Source organism: Anarhichas minor, unplaced genomic scaffold (assembly GCF_050575085.1).
Source record: "Anarhichas minor isolate MPS153535 unplaced genomic scaffold, ASM5057508v1 ptg000054l, whole genome shotgun sequence".
Lineage (NCBI taxonomy): Eukaryota > Metazoa > Chordata > Actinopteri > Perciformes > Anarhichadidae > Anarhichas > Anarhichas minor.
In genome coordinates this window covers 4,601,841-4,614,960 of record NW_027466500.1, presented here as the reverse complement: position 1 = coordinate 4,614,960, position 13,120 = coordinate 4,601,841, and the positions used below count along the sequence as shown (strand labels likewise).

Genomic DNA, 13,120 nt, shown 5'->3' with positions numbered 1-13,120 from the left:
CCTCACCACCAAAATCAATAACATCAACTTATTTGCTAGTGGTCGAAAAAAAAGACACTGAAACTATCATATTATACGTAAAAATATATCTGAATTTCTGATGACAACTTTAAAGTAAAGTCTATTTATAAACCACATGAACAATATTCACTTTTTTATTTTTATTCTTACAAACCTGTTATCAGTGTTTTGAAAGGTTAACCTGGATTTTTCCAGCATTTTTTGTTAATTTTTGAGTTTACTTGGTTGAAAATGCTGCTATATAAAGAAATGTGTTTTCTGATGCAATACTGAGTCCATGTTGAGATTGATTTCAGTACAGCCAGACAAGTCTGTTGTCTTTATGATCACGCACAAGTGGCATGTTTGATACTTTGAGTCTAAAGTCTCCCTGCAGATAATCCAGAGGCACACAGAGGCATTGCACCCTTCAGAGCTGTTATTTTGGTTTGAAGCAGCACAGCCTCTAGGAGGCACAAACAGGCCTTTTAACTCTCAGCCCTGTTACTAAAGGATCAAAGAACTTAAGGAGGTTGGGATGACCTAAGATTTAACAGTGCGAAATGATATTAAGTTCACCCATTTCTGTCAGTTGTGATAAAACATTCCTCACCCAAATAAAGTAAACTTTGCTCCATTTGATGTTTTTGGGGATAATGTTTAACCGACCACTGAAAAATCAATGAAACGTTAAAAATAGCATCCCTGTCAACAAGTATGGAACCACACATCAAAACCACTGCTACCAAGAGAGGAAATCCAAAACCCTCAACTTTTACTTCTTAAATACAAAGGTTTTAATCTTTGGGCATGAATACAATATGTTTTACTGAACATTTTTAAAACTTACATGTGTTTTAATCTGAGTATATCGAAGATTTCTTACACCACTAATTAGGAAAAGGGCGTTCTCATATCACATATTTTGGTCTGATCCGCTTTGACACTAAGGCAGGGGAAGAAAAGCCTTTGAATTCACACTGACATTATTCATTATTTAATTTATGCCTAATGTGTTAAAAACCCATCAGATACATCACAATATGACCCTCGTTATGTAAAACTACAAAACCCATCCCAGAAATCACAATGTATCAGTGTCAACGTGGTCTATTTCAAATACATTTCTTCAATTAAAGCTATCTCACTGTTGACTTTCATTTTCTAAATAATGTTTGGTTTGGGACATTAAAATTGTGTGCGAGTGTTTCTTTCCTTTTTTTTGTTGGTCTCCAAATGTGCTGACCCAGCAGAATTCGACAAAAATGAATGCCATTTAAAATGTGAAATTTTTGTTTTGTTACTCAATTTTGTTTTGTGGAAAGGAATATCAGTATATGGCTTATAAAGCATCACTTTTCCAAAATAGATTTTAAAAGTAAACTGCTTTTCTCTCTGTATTGTTCGGGCAATTAAATAATCCATTGAAAAGTATCTGAATATTTCATCATATAAGGAAATGCTTATTTGTTTCAGGAACTAGGGCAATCATATTTTTCATGCATCACACTTTGCCTTCAGCAAAGTCACTGGGACAGAAATAATCCTGCTGTGAAATGGAGAATCCCAGTCATTAGGGTGTATATGCAGCGCTCTATAGTGAAGGTCATCTCCTACACCAGCAGGGGTCCTTCATGTTTCTCAAATAGCAGCTGAGGCAACAGCCTGAGGCATCCCAACTATGAGGCCCATGCAGGCAACACTCCCCTATCAGCTGGCCAGCATCCAGGCCAAGTTTGGGCTGATTGGTTGGCGAGGAATTCCACAACCCTTTCATTGGCTGTTTGAAGAACCATATGACAGCATATGCAAATTGTCTCTATGTGGCAGTTGAAATCCCTGAGTGCGGAGCACAACCCCCACACTCTGAGGCAGAAAGAGCAAGACTGAGGCGGAAGAAAAGGAGGCGTGACGGCAGTATGACATTTTAAGGAACCAGTCAAAGGGACAGAAAACTTTTAAAAGTGCCTTTCCCCTTGGAACTGTTTATTTCTTTATTCCATGAGTGCTGCAAGGTAAGGATCTGAAAGCGCTTGGTTTTGGTTTTGCAAAAGTGACGCACGTCATGCTGAAAAATAATGATGATGATGATGATGATTGAACGTCTTTAAAAGTTTTTTGTGTGCATTATTTAGATCCCAAGTCTAGTTTAGATTTAATATGCATATTATAAAGAAGCATTATTTGTAAAATGGGGACTTTTCACAGAAACAGAAATTGCAAAGTTTGGGGATTTTGCTGATTGCAGAAGTGACAAGTTACATCAAACCAGAACTTTTTTTGAAGTCAGAAAAGTAAAGCCACTGTTCTAATCCATCCCTCTTTCTCTTTCTTTATCTCTCAACTTACCAACTCTCTCCCTACCTCCCACACCACCTCCCCTCTTCTCTTCCCCCTCCCTCGCTCAGTTTGCTCAGGTCTTTCAGTCCATCAGCAATGCCTGGTCCAGTAATGCCTATGGACATGGCTATGAGATTCTACATCAGCCACTCTCCGCCTCCTCTCCGAGGTTTCCTCAGCTCCTACGAGGAGCTTCAGAGGACCAAGAACCGGGTCAACCAGCAGCACTACAAACCATTGCGGCCATGTCTCAGCAACCTGCAGAAAGCTGAGGATGATGGCAGCTGCGTGGGCTGGAACAACAGCAAGGCTGGCAAGAAGAAGGTGGTTTTCGCAGACACGAAGGGCATGTCACTCACCGCCATCCATGTCTTCTCCAAGTTCGACGATGAGCCATATCAAAACAAGAGTTGTAGGGGAATCAGTGAGGAGCTGCAATTTGACATGGCAGACCTGGAAACAGCCACAATGGATGTTAAGATCAGCTTAATGCGCAACCTGGCACTGGACTTTAAACAGCCCTCAGCCGACTACTTGGATTTCCGAAACCGCCTGATTCAGAACTCAGTCTGTTTGGAGAACTGCTCGCTGCAGGAGCGCTCGTTGACCGGCACCATCAAGGTCCGGAACAAGGGGTTTGAGAAGTCGGTGCAGTTGCGCGCCACATTCGACTCGTGGGTCAGCTTCACTGACGTTGAATGCACCTTCATGAACAACATCTACAGCTGCCAGGATACTGACACCTTTGCATTTGTCCTGGAGCTGCCTCTCCACATCCCACCACAGAATCGCGTCGAGTTCTGCATCAGTTTCAAATCCCAGGGTCAGACCTTCTGGGACAATAACGACGGCAAGAACTACGTTCTCAAGCATGGTAGCTGTAACGGAGAGGACTTGAACACTCACATGCCCCCAACTTCTGTTGAGCAGAGGAAGGCATCAGAGCACAAACACGGGGGTGTGAAGGTACTGGAGATGGAATTTGATCAGTTTGGTAGCCCACGGATGTCCAGCGGACTCTTTCCTGGCTGGCAGAGCTGGGGCCAGATTGGTAACGCCGTGCCTTATTGGTGAAAACGTCAGAATGTTTGATGAAATATCATTGGAAACCAGCTGTGCATAGACTGGCTCTCAGCCAGGACTAAGCTAAAGCAAACAACCTCTGCTTTTTTTAGCAGCGGAAGTGTACAAACCAGTCAGAAACCTGTAATGTACTCAACTGACCCGCTTCCTGTTGTAACATGATCATTAGGCCCTAGAGACCTAATGAAATGTGGTTGGAGGACAAAAAAATGGGAAAATAATTATCATTTTTCACATACTGCTCTTTTGTAAAATATTAATGTGCCTTCTCAGAGTGCCTGCCCACTAAAATACAGACAATTTGTACAGCCCACTACAAATGTTGAGCCCCTTCTGAGGGCCTGATGTAATGGTTAAATATGCACTGATTGCGATGTCCCTCTCAATGTGATGTCTGAAACTGAAGATGTGGAAATGGAGCTGATTAAGTCCTTCATATTGAAGGGAAAGTACGGAGTGCATGGCAATACAATGCTTCTCTAAAGAAACACAATTGATTCATTTCTAATGAAAAATGGACACTAAACCTTTTCACTTTCAAACGAAGGAATAATAAATTATGATTCAGAAGGCCTTCATTTTTAAATGTTGAGTCATGCAACCCTTTCTTTCCCTCTATGTAAATAGTACTTGTCTGATGAAAAATGTTTGGAAGATGTAAGTTTGAGGTTTCTGGTGGAACCGAGTTGCTATCAACAGATGTGTCAGAAGAGAGACTCTGCACGTGATTGGTTGTCTCTAACAAGGAAGACGTTTGGAAATTTTGGTGGTTCAAGTATGTCAAGAAAAGAGATGGTTGAAGAAGATTGTGTCTATTTGCCTGTTTTAAGAAGTGCAATTCTGTGATGAGTGTACAGTATGTGTGGTTGGAAGTAGGATATCTATTTTTACTCAACATGAAGAAAAGTCTTCGCCCCAGCATTTTGTTTCACTTGAAGGTGTGTGTGATGTATTTCCCTTGCAGAAATAAATTTTTATATTTAAAAATAATTCATGACTTCGACCCTTTTGTTATGAATGTTTTGGAAGTTTTTGCTCAGTATGATGATCAAGACAAAACTTCCAGGTGTTTTAATGGAAGTGCTTAATGTGTAATAACATTTATTATACACATGTAATAATGATTGAGAAATAAAAGTCAAAAGGATAATTTTCTTAATTTGTTTCTCTATTTCCATCAGCTCTTTACACATTCTTGTGTAATTAAGTGTACTTTTTTTCCTTTTTTTATTATTTATTATTATTTTTTTTACTTCCACAATGCCTTCCCAATGTGCACGTAATGAACAAATAAAAGTACAATTAGTGCTCCACACATCAAACAAATACATCCAGTACAACTATTCAAAACACAACAGGTTTGTTAGAGCTGGGACTCAGACATAACGACAATGTTAACAAATTAACTCATGTAATCAAACCTGTTAGAGGTTTATTACATAAGTGATGTTTGTAAACATACTAGAGGAGCAAACTATATATAAACTATAGTCTTGTCTTTACAAACATTTGAGTTACATCAATACTATACGCACCTAATCAGAGGGTGCAGCCTTTATTTACCTGAGCAACGGCGTAAAGCAACCCTTAACAAGACATTAAGTCTTGCATGTGTATGAATCTCTCTTAATTTTGTGTCCTGCACACACAATCTACCTTATGCGTTTAGAATTTCTGACTTGCCAAATTTCCCTTCATTTGCAGGAGCCTGAAATGAATCACTAAACCTCAAACTCATGGGCTCCATAGTGGAAAACACACTTTAACAGATATAACATTGCAAAGCCCTCTGTTTATTGTATATTTGGAATAAAATGAAAGCAGAAAAAAGGCTGAATTGCTTGCAGCAGTCTCTTCCCTCTGACTCTTTTCAATTGTTCATGCCGCTGTCCATGGATTCAAAGTCAGCAGGAAGAATGCTCACTCCCTTCCTTTGGCATGCACAAAGGAAAGGCCTCAGGCTGGACAAGGATGACCCTCTTAAGCTTGAAAATCCCTGCTTTATTAGTTTGTAACTCTTTAACCTCAGGCTTTTCTTTCTGGGTATTTATTTTAACATAAATGGCAAAACTCTAAGTAGTTAAGAATACCATGACATGCCATTTTCATGGCTCATAGTGGTATTTTACCCAGTTACCATATCAATGGTAGTAGGAACTGATCTACAGACTTGTAAGGTCGATGCAGATGTATCTATAATATACAATATATACTTGACGTTTTGAGGATTCACTTCAGTTTTGATTATGTTTCTAAAAAAATCATTGCATGTGTAAAGCATACTGTGGATGCATTACTTATTTTTTGATTTGTAACAGTTTGTTGGATCTTCAGAGGTGAGTCAGACCTCAAGTTATCACTGTAGGGTTTATTATGGAAGATGGAAAAGCTGATTCAATATCAACTACAAAAGGCAGCTTTATCGTGAACTGGACTCTGCACCTGGTGCCTGATACATTCCTTTAATACCTGCAATTTCCCAATGAATCACTGTAACCATCCGCATTCTCTCCAACCCTCCATCTATTTTTTATTCCCTTTGCATCCGTATGTTGTAGCATTCACCGGCTTTCTCATTTCCCTGTTTTGTTTTCCTGTTTACATTCCTTGATGAATTAAAAAGTAGTTTTACCAATGATGCTAATCTGCTTAGATAAGGCCAGCTAGTGGTTCATTTCCAGTAAGAGGTGACTGCCATGTTTGAATGGTTTCCCAAAAATGTTAAGAAGATAAACTGTTTAGACTAAAGACTTAACAACACAGTTTGTTTAGTTTAACTGTCCTCCAGGCGAGTTACTTGTGAAACTAATGGGAAGAAAAAGTATAACAAAAATATAACAAGTCTACTGAGGAAATTAGTGGCAATAAATGGTATTGTAAGTTATCTGACTTCGATATGTAACAAATAGCCCAATAACCTGTAGGCGTGTGTCTCACACAGCAGATACTCTTCTTAATTACAGTATTTGTAAGGATACGGCCTCCCTTTAGTTCCTTGCCAAGGTGTCTGTGTTACAACAGCAGTAATGGAGCCTGAGGCACTGAGGCATCCCTCATATACAGAGTTGTTTGATAGCTGGGTCAATTGGGCTGCTGTAGCGTTTTTGCAATACTTGCAAACAGCCAATACATTGACGTCAGTCTAAGAGAAATATTAAATATTATTGGTGAAGTCTCAAAATGAATGTTGTAATATATTATTGATGTGAAATACACACAGAGGGGTGAGTTCACAAAAGGATTGCGCATCAATGCCCCGCCCTGTCTCTGATTCACAAAAGACTCACGAATGATCACACACACCCTTGAAGTTTTGCGTGTGAAATTTGCCATTTGGGCCGTGTTGGGCAATATAGGCGACATAGAATTCACCTTTTGCAGGTGCTTTGAGAATGACACATCTTTTTTTTTTGTGTGTCTCATTTGCACAGGTTTAGTAGACGCAAAAGCCGCACGGTAATTTTGTAAAATTCAACCCAGACAATCTTTAGGAGTACAATAGCCGTCTTAACTCTGGCTGAACAGACAGGTTGACACAGGAGAGATTAAAAAGATATTATACATAATTGGTGTTGTGCTCGGTAACATGGAAGGAAGACAAGCCTCAGCAGAGACATTACGTGCAGGTTGGCAAGAACACACCACGCCAAACTGGTCGGATGTTCCCTCCACCAAAAACAAATACAACCAACTCCTCTTTGAAAACAAAGGAAAAGAAAACTAGGTGACCAGGTTGATGTTGTGTAAATGTACCTGTTTGCTTTGACAGGAGATTACATAATAAGCTTCACCCTTCTGTTGTGTTCTGGTCTAATTTGACCAATTTTAAAGTTTTATTTCTGAAAAATACATTTGATTTAATCTGATTTTCATAAAGTTTCATGACTTCTTCAACACAGAGTATCTCAACACACACAATTTACTTTTGATCATTTTCATCAAGTTTTTGGTGTTTTATTTAACTTTTGGTGTTCAAAAATGGCCGGCTATTAGAAATGAGTGGGTGAGACTACAATTAGTGAATAACATTGGGTTTAGACACATGCCCATTCATCAGACGGACACACACAAGAACACACACACACACACACACACACACACGAGAACACACACACACACACGAGAACACACACACACACACACACACACGAGAACACACACACACACACACACACGAGAACACACACACACACACACACACACACACACACACACACACACACACACAATGATTAAACGATAAACTATTAATGTGAGACTTGATCATATCGTAGATCATGACATTGGTGAGGGGGAGAGAGGCCAGGGAACTGACAGTGAAGAGGAAGTTATGACGTAATGATGAAAACAACACAGATTATGAACCAGACTAATATTATTTATTTATTTCTAAACAATTAGCTGTAAGAGCACAAATCATATAAAGCAAATAGGAGTTCAGTTGATAAAAACATCTAACACAACATTAGGTGATAATATATGTGTTATTGTGGATTTATAATCAGCTATATTGGGGCAATTATTTAGCATCACAGCATTTTTTAACATGAAACAAATACAACAGGTCAACATTTGTACTTTATAACAAGTACATAAATGTGTGTGTGTGTCCGTGTTTTTGGACTTCACAAGGCCAAATTAACTGAATGTTTGTCCTTTTTGACACTGGGTGTGTGTGTGTGTAGGTGTGCGTGTGTGTAAGTGTGCGCGTGTGTGTGTGTGTGTAAAGTGTGTGCATGTTGTCTCAGTTGAAAGGTCATATGGACAGCACTTTCCCTGGCACGTGACCAGAGAGATAAGCAATCAGTCAGGACAGAAGGTATTATTTTAGAGTGTGTTTATGTGTGCCAGTGGGTTTGATTGATTGTCCTGTATTGATCCTGAGGGTTCATCAGGAGTCAAACCTGGACGCCTTTTCATATTTGGTGTTCAATAAATGGAAGCACTTTCAAATGGTGGATGTTCTGATATAAAGTTTCCATTATTCTGTCTAGAAATGTTGGTGCATAATTTCTGAAAATCAATTTTCTAATGGTAAAGCAGCACACAAACAAATTGTGTTCACCTCCATTGTATTGGAATGAAACAGAAAACTTATGGAAGACAAAAAAAAGATGCAGCCTTTCAAAGTGCAACAAGAAACCAAGGAAAGGATCTGAGATTGTTGCAATTTATATTTCCCTCTTTCTTTCTGTCTTTGACACAGCCTGCAGTTTTGTTATTGTGTTATTTTGGCCTGGAGTAACTTAGACACTGATAACCTCTGCTCACACGTGTATGAACTCCAACACATCTCCACATGCTTTAATACATGTGAATACAAACCAACGCAAACAAGCACAGATACATGACTGAACAGAGAATATCATTTAAAGAATGAATGAAGGTAGCAATATGTTTTCCTGCTCTGCTTTTCAATGTTCACATGCATGATTTAATTATATTCATTTTATTCTGAATGACAGTGGACGAGGCTCTGATTGTTTCTCTCCACAGTTGTGTGCAACTCCACGGTTTTCAAGTTAAAACAACGAGGTAGTTATGTAACAATAAGCAAAACATGGAGAAAAAGTACAACTTTTATGACTCCAGCAATTCACGCATCTCTTTTTGATATCTGTAAAATCTGTAAAAGTTTTTAAAAGTGTAATTTTACAGGAAATTTGTACCTTCTTGTATAGAAAGTAAATGTTGCATTTAGTCTAATCTAAGTACATACAAAAGGAGTGGACCAAGGCAGAAGAACCTCCAAGATAAATTATCCTAAACTTACAGTTAACTCCCAAAATGAAGTGACACTGATAAAATGAAGAGTGGGATTTTAATACTAATTGGACAAAGAGGGGTAGGTAATAGGACGGTCTTCTTTCAAAGCATGATCTCAACACTTCAGGTGTTGCTGCCACAAATCTATTTGAGAATATGTTTTACACAACCCGTTGGAAATACAGGAGGCACAAGGAGCTTCACTTTACTGCCGCTGCTAGATCTATATGTTGTTCATACATAAAATACAAAATATAGATTTGTCCAGGAGAGAGTCCACCAGCAGAGATGTTTTTAGAATTTTAAAGATGATTTTTTTTAAAGGCTCACAGGTTTGAGGACAAGTCTCTCTTAGCACAAGTGTTCTGTTCTGCCGTGAGAAGGAGGAGTGTAACGGTGGTTAACCAGGATGGGAATAGCTGACGACTCGCTTTCTGCAACAGACTGTCTGTCTGACTAGCTGGAAGAGGGCCATGAACGAGACACATAGGCATGCAAGAAGGCATGCGAGCCAGAAATACACACACATGCACTGGAAAAAACTATAGCATTAACACCTGACTCATGACTCATGTTATTCAGAGCATGTTTATGTTCCCTCAGATCAGTTCCTCTGCTGGTACCATGCCATTAGTCCATCATTCAGAAACCCCAATAATCCCAAAATGGTCCCAGTGGACTGAAAGACCAAACTGCCATTGTTGCTCAGGTCCATTGGTCCGACAATAGAACAAACAGAAGCACATGGCTTATTAGAAAGGTGGACTCAGTAGAGTGCAGATCTCCACCAAGTGTTTCCACAACGACCACTGCTGTAATGTTTGATTGAATGATGTTTGTTCGAATAAATACAACCCACAACTGGCTAACCCATGTCGAGACTACAAGTGTCAGCTTGTCAGGAGAACGCAGACACAAGATTGATGAATGTTCACAGTAATTTGAATGGAAATAAGTGTTGAGTCTCTCTGTCTACAAGATCTCCTAAGTTGTAATTGGTGAGGTCTTAATAGAGAGCTTCAGTCTCCAATGAAATAGAAATACTCATTCAAAAGTGTGTATACACTGGTGAACTCTTTAAAATCCTGTGAGACAAATGACAAAGCAAAAACACTTCTGTACACAACCAACCATGCACAAATACAGTAGAGTCTCTATGGTTTTCAAGTGGGACTAAAAAAAAACAGTAATCACCAACAAAGACCTTCTTGTTGCTTCCATTGCTTGCTTGGTCACAGAACCTGCATGAGTTTTTTCTGTGGTTGAACTTCACATATCAGGACCTGTAGGGAAATGCCTCAAATCTTTGAAATCTTTAGCTTTTGAGAGACTCACGCACAATTTGGAGTTGGCAGACAGGCAGAGGTCATGCAACAGGTTTCAGGGCGGGATCTTACGGCACATTAGCAGGGCTGCATGTGGTTGGCCGCTTCATCAAATTTGGGTACAAAGTGCTGTTTCAGGTACCAGATTAGCTCCACAGAACTAAATGTGCTGCAGCTGCAGCAGAAAAGAACATATTTTAAAGTAGCATTGAGAACATGGCCCATGTCAGAGTGCTGGGAGTTTCTGAATGGGAACTTTCCTGGCTCAGGAACTGAAGTATATCACACATGATAGAAGTGCTCTCTATGTGGTTCTGGCTAAGGACCAGAGGAAACCTCACACCTTTCTTTTGCCAAAATAACTCTGCTTGCTACTGCAAGTGTGAGTATAGTGTCATGTGTTTATGTCTCACCCCCTTTTATCAACCTATCACATCTGATACAAACCTTTAAGCTCAGTCTATTTGTGCACAAGATGAAAGCAGACTGGATGACTCTTGCCCAGCAGCAAGCTGCTCCTCTAAGAGCTTCTTTATAAAAGTCCAGTTACATAATACAGTAAAAAGACTGTTTAATGGCATATTATGTCTAATAAAGCTCCAAGACCTGATGTCAGCCAGTCAGCAGCACTCTATTTAATGGAATAAACAGGCTACCTGGGAGCCATATATGCCTACCGCTGGGCCTGCAAAGGTAGAAAAGAAAAAGATGGAACAAAAATAGAAATGTGCATAGTGTTTATTCATAAACTTCCCTGTTTGTTTGTTATTATGCACTTTTATTCAAGTCCAAAAGCTCCATCGTGCTAAGTTGATGCATCGCTGTTAAACCTTGTTTGGATATAAACTAGAATTATTGCGTCGTCAGCAACACCAAAGATTTGCTAAAACAGCTTTGGGGTTGTCATTATGCGACTCGTTTCCCGCTGCTAATCTGAGCACCAAGATACTAATGGCAAGGAAGAATAATGAAAACTGTATTATTTTGCTTTCTGTATATACCGACCACTTTCTAGGGTTGTTTTTGGAGTAATGTCTACCTGATCAGAGGATGAGGTTGCTCTACCTCTAAGACAAGAGCTTAAGAGTTGAGTTCACAAAGAATTGATACAGCCATGCAGACCGGGCATGCTTTTAGTGCATGTTTGTGCATGTGAGCTGGTTATAGATCCCGGCTACTGCCTTGCTCTGCTCTCACGCGGCGGTTACAGCTGATAACGCCATCCCAACCGACAGCGTCCTCATGGAAGCGTAGCGTGCACCCTACGGTCCACCCTCAGGCAAACACTGTCCGCTCTGTCAGGACTTTCGCCGTTGTTTGCATTGTTATACCTGTTAGCACCACATACCGCCAAACAAAATGCTCCCAATCTCGGATCAATAGAGGGATCAGGAGGTTGAGGTTTTTTCTTCATCCTTCCATTGTCCAGTTGTTGCTTGTATGCAGCCTTGTTTGATGTTAAACACTGGGAGCTGTGAAGACTGCTCAGTTTATAAGGTCATAAGTATGTTTTACCATATACAGAATTGTAGTTGTGTGTGTGCGTTTACGTTTGTGTCATGTGAGCAGTTTGTGCGTCAGTGTGTGTATTTGTGTCTGTGCGATGATACTGGCTCAGCATTGTAGGTTAAACAGCATAGAAACATTGTATCTCCTGAACTCAAAAAACATAAGATCACATTCCTCTGACGCAGAAATTTGTCCCAGCCACACCGCACCTCCTATTTCAACAACCTATTAGTATTTTTCCATGTTGAAGTCCAGTTACTACACATCATCTAAACTTTACATTAACTCCAGACTTTACTTCAAAAGCAGGATACTCATACGTGGATTCTCTTTATCAAGCAAATGTTAAGTATCTTTTAACGTTAACTATTTAAAACATAGTAACCAAAGACTGAGAATAGAAGCTTGATAATCGGACTGAACTTCAGTCTGACATTGTGTTTTGGTGGTTAACCAATCAATATTCAATGACATATTGTGTATTCCATCAATGTGATTTTCAGATGACACAAATTATGTGGAAGTGGTTGATAGGAGCAATTACCTTGTTGTTTATGTCCATTAAATACATATGTTTGTGAAAGAGTTGTTATTTCTGTTGGTCTATTGACAAAAACCGGTGGAGTTGTATCTCATCCACTCATTTCTGGTCTGAATGGATGCTGGCTCTGCTACTAAACGACTACATCCCTATTCTTAACCTTGTACAGCTCTGGTTTGGTCGACTATCTCTAGAACTGGGGAAAGAGCCATGAACCAGCACATCAGACCTATGAAATCACTGAACAGATTGAAGGTATAGGCAGCGATTCAGAGGTCTGGAACCAGAATGAAGATATACATTTGAAAGTATAAAAACTGTCCTATTCTTTGGTTCGTAGTCAGCAGGCTTCACATCTAACCCATTCAATACAGTCGGGACTTAAAGGCCTTTTAAAGACCTATAAGAATCACAATTGTTTCAGCAACAAGACAATCCAATCCAACCTGAAAGCAGTCGCTGCTGTTATCTTAAATATTGAAATAAAAAGACAGCAACAGCTGCAGCTTTAACTTTACATTTGGAATGAGTTAAGCTGCAAATGTCTACACTCCAT

The 13,120-nt window shown here is 39.5% G+C and overlaps 1 protein-coding gene across 1 annotated transcript; it reads left to right on the top strand.

The window, feature by feature from the left end:
- Positions 1-1,852: 1,852 nt before the first annotated feature.
- Positions 1,853-4,413, top strand: LOC142931802 (protein phosphatase 1 regulatory subunit 3C-B-like). The gene is made up of 2 exons (XM_076075903.1): positions 1,853-2,015; positions 2,409-4,413. Exons 1-2 carry the CDS (start codon positions 2,002-2,004, stop codon positions 3,412-3,414), a joined length of 1,020 nt encoding a protein of 339 aa, XP_075932018.1. The 5' UTR covers positions 1,853-2,001; the 3' UTR covers positions 3,415-4,413.
- Positions 4,414-13,120: the final 8,707 nt, after the last annotated feature.